The sequence below is a fragment of the Ovis aries genome, chromosome 21 (genome assembly GCF_016772045.2).
Source record: "Ovis aries strain OAR_USU_Benz2616 breed Rambouillet chromosome 21, ARS-UI_Ramb_v3.0, whole genome shotgun sequence".
NCBI classification, from domain to species: domain Eukaryota; kingdom Metazoa; phylum Chordata; class Mammalia; order Artiodactyla; family Bovidae; genus Ovis; species Ovis aries.
Window position 1 is genome coordinate 34,726,351 of NC_056074.1, and position 9,915 is coordinate 34,736,265.

At 54.4% G+C, this 9,915-nt stretch overlaps 1 protein-coding gene across 6 annotated transcripts in view; it reads left to right on the plus strand.

The window, feature by feature from the left end:
• The window catches only part of CD6 (CD6 molecule), a 45,044-nt gene extending 41,662 nt beyond the window's left edge, over nt 1-3,382 (plus strand). For 3 of the 6 annotated variants that reach the window (XM_027959389.2, XM_027959392.2, XM_027959393.2), the window contains 4 exons: nt 849-920; nt 1,144-1,398; nt 1,685-1,804; nt 2,288-3,382. In XM_027959389.2, the coding sequence (XP_027815190.1) occupies nt 849-920; nt 1,144-1,398; nt 1,685-1,804; nt 2,288-2,352 (512 nt within the window). In that variant the 3' untranslated portion in view covers nt 2,353-3,382. The remainder of the gene's footprint in view (nt 1-848; nt 921-1,143; nt 1,399-1,684; nt 1,805-2,287) is intronic. The other 3 variants (XM_027959390.2, XM_015103123.3, XM_027959391.2) reach the window with 3 other exon arrangements.
• The last annotated feature ends 6,533 nt before the right edge of the window (nt 3,383-9,915 follow it).

The window sequence follows — 9,915 nt, forward strand, 5'->3', positions numbered from 1 at the left end:
CCTCATGGTCCAGAATGGCTCACTGCCACGTCTGCATTCTAGACCGAGGGAATGGCGGAGGCAAAAAGCGGCATGCCAGGGACACCCACACGGCTCCCATTCACTTTCCACCTGCCAGAATTTAAACCCAGCAGCTACAAGAGAGGCAGGGAGACAAAGCTCTTGTCCTGAGCAGCTGAGTGTCCAGATGAAGGCCAGAGATCTATTACTGTGTGGTGTGGTGGGCAGGATGGACACTGGGGACAGCAGCCATCTTTGCCTCCCCCACTACCCCCAGATGAACCAGGGCCTCTGGAGGGGCAATGTGGATGATTCCAGTCTGAGGGGCCATGGACCAGCCTTGGGGAGCCACAGAGATGCGTGTCCTTAGAATCTGAGATTCTGAGCCCAGTCATGTAAGATCCCAGACCGGCAGTCCAAAATGCTATTAATATGACACCGAGACTAAAAGTCAGAAGTAACACGTTTGAAAGAGCTGACTCCCAGATTCCTGACACTCAGGTCCTTAAGATGCTATGAATTTGCATCTCTCTGATTCTGAAATTGAGGTACCACAGCCCAGGATGCTGATTCCAGACCCTTGGCTTCTGCTCTGGGAAAGCTCCACTTTCTGGCCAGAAGCAGCCTGTCCCTGGGCTGGTTTAAGATTGAGGTTCAAGGTCTGCCTGAATTAGAATGTGAGCCTGGGATCTGATGAAAGAGACTAAGCCCCTCCATACGTCAGGGTGGTTCTCCTGCCCTGTTCAGCCTCCTGAATCCCACAGAACACCAGCCTCTGCTCCGGGCTCCTCTGGACAAGGAGGTGGAGGCTTCCCCACCTCCTTCCTCACCGCCACCTCTGCTTGTAGATTCCCAGCGGCACCGCTTCACAGAGGAGGAGGCCCAGCAGAACAGGTTCCAGATGCCCCCCCTGGAGGAAGGTGAGTCAGCCTGGGGAGGGACATGGAGGGAGGGAGGCGACTAGGATTCCAGCACTGCCTCCAGACCTAGCAGCTCACTCACCTCGAGAAGCATCGGTGCAATCTCCCTCAACAGGTCCTTCCTGACTTTAACCAATTCCCATTGGCAGTAAGTTCTTTCTCAGGTCTAACTTAAAGCCCTCTTGCTGCGCTGCATCTTCTTGCTCACCATTCTCTTTTTCAGGCCCAGGACTGGAAGAGGTGCATGCCTCCGAAGTTCCACCTGCCAACCCTGAACACTGCATTGCACACCCTCCCTCCCGGGACCTTCCCCCACGGAGCAAAAGCAGCTCCAGCACATCTTCGGGGGAGGTGTATTGTAACAGCCCCAACAGCAAGCGACCTCTGTGGAGCTCTCAAGTGTTTTCAACAGAGAGGAACCCCCTCCTGGAGCAGCCCCCCAACTTGGAGCTGGTTGGCTCCCAGGCAACTATTCCAGGTAAGGTAGGCCCAGGACTGTGTACCTCCTCCAGCTTCCTATCCTATATGGGACCCGGCTGGAGGAAGTGTAAAGCTCAAAGCCCTGAGCCAGGCTGAGTTCAGGATTCTAGTCCCCGCTCAGCAGCCACTTGCTGTGTGACCGTGGTGGACAAGTTTCTTGCCCTCTCTGGGCCTTTGTTTCTTCAGTTGTCAAGCTAAGGACTTTACCAAGTCTTGAGGGCCTTCTAGCTCTGGCACTTTGTGAACTAGCCTGGCAGAGGGTGACTGGCTCTGGGGTTTTCCAGCAGGGCCCTCAGCTGATGACAGCTCCAGCACCTCCTCTGGCGAGTGGTACCAGAACTACAAGCTGCCGCCGCAGCCCCTTTCTGCTGAGCAGTTTGGATGTCCAGGTGCCAGTGGCGGGGGTGAGGAGGAATCCTGGGAGGGGGCACGGAGAGGGACTGGAGGGTGGATTAATGGGGGAGCTCTGAATACATCAGCTCAAGGGGAAAAGAAGAAAAGTAGTGAGTTTTAAAAAAAAAAAAAAAGAATTTGAGGAGGTAGAGAAAACGAAAGTGGGACGGAGAGAGATTCAAAGAGACTACCTTGATAGGAAGTGAGCTCCCCATTAGTGGAAGCATCCAAGCAGAAGCAGCCAGATGGCCCCATGGGGGAGATGGTGGTCACAGAGTGGCTCCCAGCACTTGGGGACCACAGCCCTGCTCTACGAGACTCTGCCTTCAGGACTGACATTCTATCGAGGGCAATAATCATGAACAAGATGATAAAATGATCTCATATAGCATCATGGGGGAGGACGAGGTGGGTCCAGATCCGCTCAGCTCTGTCCCTGCTCACCAGGGGCAATGACTGGGGCTCTCACTGACCTGAGCCTCCCTTTCAAACAGGGTCCCGTGCTCCCCAGCCTGACTTCTCCTCTGATGAAGAATATGATGACATCGGAGCAGCCTAGCCAGGGTTCAGCTCTGTGTGCTCCCTCTCTCCAGACTCCTGCTCTGCATACTCCCTCTGCTCCATGCCCCACCCCTCCATCCTCCCCAATCATCCCCAAGGGGCTGATAGTCCTCCCCTGGAGACAGGAAAGGAAACTCCACACCTCTTATGGTCAGCTTCGATCCATCAACAGAACCTACCAGCACAGCCCTCCTCCAGCCCCAAACAGCAGCCCCAGGGCACCACAGGCACTACCCCTGAGAGGTAGCAAGCTCTCTGCCTCGGGGGTGAGCAACAGCAGAGTCTGGGCCACTTCTTGGCAGGCCATGTGGAGGGGCTAGGCTGGATGATTCCTGGAGCCCTTTCCAGTTCTTGTGTGTCTGGAGCTTTGGTTGCCTGAGTGTCTGACAACTCAGGGTTCAAAGGTACTGCTGGGGGCAGGGGAGCCTCACGTGCAGGAGCTGTTGGGCTGGTGTTGCTCTGACAGGTGGGTGCTGGGGCTTGGGGAGTGGGGCACCAGCTGACCCAGGCTAAGCTCAGGTTGGTACCTGCATCCAGCAAGGAGTCCAGCCGTCCTGGGCACAGCCAACTGACAGCAATCAGGATGGCTGCCCCTCCCCAACCACCAGGGCTGGGGCTAGAGGCCAACCCTGCCTCTAGAGATGCTTGGAGCCCACCAGGGACACAGCCCTGTTCTACAGTGACCATCCCTGGACAGCAGATCCTTATTCTGAGCCTCCTACAGTTTACAAAGATGGTCCTGTCCAGGCCCCACCTCTATCCCCAGAGGCCCAGAGTGGGGCCCAGCCCCCGTGGGGGCAGAAGCACAGAGACGTCTTCCAGGAGGGGCCCAGAGGCTGCACTAGGCCCTGGGTTCCCACCTGTCTGCTTGGATTGATGGGAGCGTCCCCGATGAACGTTGTCATCAGTGTCACTCCTGGAGCTGTAAATGCGTCCAGGCAGCCTCCAGGGAGAGGCTTGAGGGCTCAGAGCCAGCTTCTGGTGTCCTGTTCTGAGTATCCCAAGATTAAACTCATTGCTGAATGAGACTGGGGCGTGCAGTGACAAGTCCTTGAACTCACAGAACTCAGGCTGTGTGTGTATGTGTGTACGTGTGTGTGTGTGTGTGTGTTGTGTGTGTGTTGGGTGGGGACAGCTCTGTTAATTGAGGTGGAAATGTCAGGGCAAATTGGAAATGTACTGTGGCCCGGCACCGTGAAAAGTGCTAGGAGTACAGCAGAAACAGGGCCTGCTCTCCTGGAGGAGATGGACAGACGCCTGTGAGTTCAATACCACCCGCCTACCTGATCTGCCAATCAGCCCTGGATCAGTCGGGCCAGGGGGACACTGTCCCCCAGCGGGATAAATTTTGATCTGGCTTCCAAAAGCTTCTGAGCAGGGGAGGACGAGTAGATTTTATCTCAGTCCTGCCTGGAAGAGGCATGGATCCCAGGCTGCTCAGAGGCTAAGGTGTTAGCCCAGCGGCACCAGTGAATGCCCAGCTCTGCCTTCAGGCTGGGGGTCAGATTTTCTCTGAGTGCTCCCAGAGCGGGGGGACAGAGCAGTAGGTGGTTCCTGCACTGAGAGGCTGGGCAGGCCTGTTTTCTGTTCACCTGTCCCAGAGGTGCAGAGAAAGCTGGCACTCTCCAGGGCAACCGTCACAGGATGTGGTTGCCGCTGTGAAGGGGCCCCCTCTTCAGGCCCTCCGAACCCTTCTGGGGCGGTGGGGGATTCCTAGGGGAGGAGCCAGTGCTGGCGTGGGCGGGGTCAGACTCCCAGGTCAATTTGTAGAAAGCTTTTTTTGGCAAACAGCCAAGGTTCAAATCCTAGCTCCACACTGTCCTGGCTGTGCGGCCTCTGGCAAGTCACTCAACATCTCTGAGCCTTTGCTATAAAGTTCGACTGCGTCCACGGCAGCAGAAGGCACCACATAGTGGTGGCAAGGGTTAGAAGCTTGGCAATAGATGTTCCCTGTTGGCAATAGATGAATCTAATGGGTAGATTCGCCAGTAGAGGCGAGAGATCTCTGTGAAAGGAGGAGGGGGGGATGAGAAGACCCCTCTCGTGGTCTTCATGGGGTCTTAGTGCATTGGTGCTGGAGGAGGCTTGTCTCACTCTCATTTCACAGGTGGGGATGTTGAGCCCTCCCAGGGGAAGGGACTTGTCCAGGGTCACTCAGAGAGTTAGTGGCCGACTCACACTTTGGCCCCGACCCCTCCGTGGCTTTGTCCCTTGGGGCTCAGACAAGGAGAGGGTGCCATCTCCTCATTCTCCCTCTTTTCTCACCAAGACCACCTCCCTATCCTCGGACCCCTCCTTTACACACACACACACACACACACACACACACACACACCAGTCTCAGAGAAATTGGGAAACTCTGAGACATGTCTCCCTTGCTCTCTCCCAGGCTTCAGGCAGCCTGGGATCACCAGGTCACACATAGCAGGGACTTTTTGAGGGCTGGTGTCGTGACCCACAAGCCCTCCTGCTCCTGGGCTGGGTGAGGGGAGCTCCTCCCAGGGAAGACCCTTCCCCCATCTCTATGCCTCCAGGGCACTCAGATGATTCCTTACAGAGTCAGACCTTGACCTGGAACTGAAGTGGCTGGGATGAATGACATCCACATTGACCAGAAGGAGTGGAAGCCTGGCAGGGAAGTCACCGTCATAATCAAGTGTGCTATCCTCTAATCCATGGAATTCTCCTGGCAAGGATACTGGAGTGGGTAGCCATTCTCTTCTCCAGTGGATTTTCTTGACCCAGGGATCAAACTCACGTCTCCTGTGTTGGCAGACAGGTTCTTTACCACTGAGCCACCAGGGAGGCCCTACACATGTTGCCCTCCACTCGTTAGAGACCGGGCTTCCCTGGTAGCTCAGATCATAAGGAATCCATCTGCAGTGCAGAAGACTTAGGTTTGATACCTGGGCTGGGAAGATCCCTTGGAGAAGGGAATGGCAACCCACTCCAATATTCTTGACTGGGAAATCCCATGGACAGAGGAGCCTGGCAGGTTACAGTCCACGGGGTGGCAGAAAGTTGGACACAACTAAGTGACTAACACACACACACACACACACGCTTTAGAGACCTTCCCCTGTATATACCTCAAGTATCTGGGAGAGGAAATACAAAGATGTTAAGTGGATGGGGAGCTGAATCCCAATTTCAGAAACACTGATTTGGAGGAGGGGCTATATCTGAAATGGAGGCGTTCCAGCAATTTTCCAGCTCTGTGAGCGCAGGGAAAGGATGAGGCGCAGGGAAAGCATGGGGCCCAGGAGAGCCCCTGTCCCTGCTGGAGGGTGGCCATCCTGGAAGTCTTTCTGGGGAAGTGATGCTGAGCTGGGTCATAAAAGATGGGCAGGAGTTAGCTATGGGAGTGGAGATGGATGAACATTCCAAGTTGAAGGCATCGCACAAGCAAAGACAGAGCAAGAAACTGGGTGTCTTTCAAGGTAGAGGGTGGCCCAGCCTGTGAAGAGAAGAGGCTGAAGATCACCAGTTCTCACATCAACTCTATTTCATAGGTGAGAAAACTGAGGCCCAGAGAGGTTAAGTAAAATGTCCAAGTCACACAGCCAAAAAGCGGCAGTGCTAGAATTTCAGTACATGCCATCTGACTTCAGAGTCTGAGCATTAACCATGGCACTTCCAACAGAAACCTGTCCCTGTACCCCCCTGGAGCCACACTGCTGGTCACAGAGCACCAGCTGAGCTCTGAGATCTGGAGACACCAGCCTGTCTGTCCACCAGCAGCAGAGCTACCTCCTGGGTGCTCGGATGCTAAACTCAGGCATGGGATAACTCACAGTCTGGGCACCATAGGCGACAGACTCTATGCTGGCTTCGGGGCACAGAGAGGAGTGAAACCCAGGCCTTCCCTGAGGGAGACAGACACAGGGATCAGTATATCCCATGCGTGGGGCGGCGGTGACGATGATGGTGACAAAGACGACAGTGAGTGGCACTCACTATATGCCAAGCATGTATTATTTCTTATAATCCTCATAAGAGTTCTCTGAGAAGTTAGTATCCCCTCCAATTTATAAATAAAGAAAATGGGGCCCAGACCAGAGAGGTTAAGTGATTAGCCGGAGGTCACACAGCTTGGCAAGTAGTACGACTTTTCTACCTAACTCCAAAGCCCCAAGGTGAAACCACCACACTGCACAGTGGGGGCGCATCATGGGCACACTTAAAACCACAAGACCTTAAATGTCTCTACTCAGCAGCAAAAGAGAAAGAAAAAGAACAGCGAACCCAGCATATCCCTCAGTGAACAAGCACCCAGGAGGAAGGAGAGGTGTGGGAGCCAGGACTCTGTTCTCTCAGACCCTGAAATCATTCCCAGAGTGTGGCCACTTGCCACACTGGATGGGATATTGGTTGCTAATGATTCACATTTTTCATACGTGATGGGCCTGAAACGAAAGCTCGAAGCTTCTCTGTTGATCCAACCTGCCTCCATCTAGGCTGGAGGCAGCAAGGGAAGACTGAAATGCAGGAACCTTCCTGTGGGAGCTTGTATTTTCTTTCCCCTTCCTTCTTTCCTCCCTTCTTTTCACTTTTCCTTCCTTCTTTTAAATAGTAAATATATTCACATGGTTCAAAATTCCAAACAACATAAAAATGCATATCATTAAAACCTTGTTACTCACCTTCTACCCTCTCCCCGACCCAGGCCCCAAGTAAACGCTATTATTTCTCTGGTTCAAACATCAGCAAATAGGAATATCTCTTGCTTCCCCCACCGTCCCACATCCTTATTTTAAAAGGGCATTCTATACACACTTCTAAGCACTTTGCTTCTTTAACTTTTCAAGGGATTTTTCAAAAGTAGCATTGACCATAATCAAGTTTTGTCCCACATACTACCTAAGCATCCAACCTCTGCCTCATTCAGGACTCCAGCACTTTGCTACCAAGGGCCATGTGAACAGAGGAACAGAGGCCACCAGAACAACCAGAGTTTGTTGGGGATAGCATGACAAAAAGGGAACAAATGAGTAGGCTATTGAAGGATGCATAGGAGTTTGCTGGACAGAGAAGGGAATGACAATGTGTGGTGCATGCTGGCTGAAGCGGGAGGGCAGGGAATGCATAAGTGGGAGCAGCCACTGAAGGGCATCTCAGAGGGTCTGTGACACTTGCCCGGGAGTTTGGTCATTGTTCTAGAGGCACTGGGGGATCCTGAGGAGTTTCTAAGGCAGGAAACTGACCTAACGAGATGGATGCTCTAGAAAGATGACTGCTGCAAGGTGGAGGTGGGTTTGAGAGGTAGCCATGGAGCTCTGGCAGCTGGGACTCAGGGATGGGGAAGGATTCTACGATTTGGACAAGGATTCTACGATTTGGAGAGTGGTCATAAACACACGTGAGGTGATTTCTCAGCACAGCAGCCTCCAGCCATGATGGACTAGGACAGTGACATTGATAATAGCTTCCGTCCCTGAGTATTTACTCTGAGTCAGGCACCGTTCGGGGCGTATTACAGGTACTGAGTCATTCATGCTCACAGCAGCTCTCTGGGGTATTAGTGTCATCCCCATCTTAGGGCTGAGAAAACTGAGGCTCGGGATGCTTCTGAGTTTTCTCCACAGCTGCCAGCTCATCATGGTGTGGCCAGGCTCCACGTGGCCTCCTGAAGTGGTCAGGTCCACACTTTAGTGGCTCATTTCTGTGCTTACCTATCAGAATGCTTAGGTGAGTGTCTTATCATTCTTCCCCGAGGTTCATTTATGTCCTCCTGATCTGGGTCAGCCCAGGGATGAAGCCAGAAGGGCCCTTGGCCTGGTTTATCCACCAGGCTCTCCAGCTTCTGCCTGCTCTCTGGGCCACATCGATGTAGTTTCAAGGCTCTGAGACCAATCCCAGGACCATAGGCTCAGGCTTCCCAGCCCTGGTCAGGGCACTGCCTGCTGGTTCCTGACCTTTTCCACTGCAAACCTCACCTTGGAGGCACGTCTGCCAAGCCACCACCCAGCTCCCCATCCCTCCCTATCGACCCATCTGTGGTTTCCACTTCCGCCCCTCTCTGCGACCCTCTCGGAGGGTCTGGAGATGGGCAGAGGGGACTGGCGCCCCGTTCGGCGAGTCGGCAAGGATGCCTCTTGGCCGTGGTCCCAAGCCCTTGTCTGTTGCTTCATGAAGATGGGATGGAGTCTCCAAAGTGGGGAGGAGCCGGGGAGACCCATTAAGGAAGGGATGAGTTCAAAGCAGCCTCAGTGGAAAGTTCATCTCCCACCACATCCTTCAGCTGTTTACCAGTTTGGCGGGGTTCTGCATCCTGACATGAAAAGAGGCTCACCCCTCGCCGCCGGCATCATCGAGGAAGGACCGAAATAGCAACAGAGGAAGACAAAGAAGAGAGAGAGACAAAGGCAGGAGAGAGAGAGAGTGCGTAATGAGACGGGCAGATAGGAGGGTGCAGCGCCATCCAGAGCAGACAGCGGAGCTGACTGCAAGGCCCCCCACAAAGCTGCCTTCATCCCCAATCTGTTTCCTCCGAGCCAGGTGCTGTCCTAAACCCCTCACACACATGGACCCACTTAATCCTCAGACCCTCCCAGGGTAGTGAGATATCCTAATTTCCATTATTTTTCCAGGTAAGAAAAATGAAGCCAGAGATGTCACGGAACTAGTTCAAGGTCACCCAGCTGCGAGCCGAGAGCAGCCTATCAGCAGGGCTCCGCACAGCAACCAGGATGGGGAATAGGAAAGAAAATGGGAAGGTCGAGGTTGGAGAGCCAGGGGGGGTAGGGTAGAGGTTGAGGCAGGATGGTGATGTACCCTTTCTTGAGGAAGGAATTCCCTCCTCCCGAGGACCACGGCCCATCCTGGCTAGAGGCACATGCCCCTTCCTGGCTTCCGTTCCCTCGCCCACCGCACCCAGTCTGGCCATCCCCCAAGTGCAGAGGAAGGGGAGCCACCCTCCAGGGCCGTGGCTGCCTGAGATGCAGTTTCCTTCTGGGCAACAGGTTCTCAAGCATCCTCTCTGCCTGGGGGTCTCCTGCCCTCCCGGCTAAGCGGAGCCAGGCCCACAGCCTTCCGTTAATCCTCACACAGTGGGGAGAGAAACGTGAGCCACGTCCCCACACTCACGGACATGTTGTCCCCCATGGCCCCTCAGGCCGAGCGTCGCTCTCCCTCCAGAACACACGAGCATTCAGCAAATCCCAGTCTCCCCTCTGGAATGTGGCCACCCGTCCCCTGGGCCTCTCTCAGACTGCCCAGACTGGCATCCAGGCAAGTGGAGCTGGCTCTGGTGAGGGTGAGATGCTAAAATACCCATGCATCAGTAACCGCCCCCCAACTCTTCTGCACAACCTCGACACGGTACGGTGACACCCTCTGTCACGTGACCACGATGGTCACCCTCTTCTCCCCCGGCCTGGTGGCCCCTTCTGCGGCACTGCCCCGACTTCCTGCAGGTTGCTGCACCCTGCTTTCACCCTCGCGCATGAGAGGCACACAGCAGTCCCAAGTCTGGCCCCCACAAGACCACCACAAGCTCATGCCCACACTCATCCTCTTGCAAGAGCAACCCATCTCTAAAGAAGGCTCTGATGGCATCCAG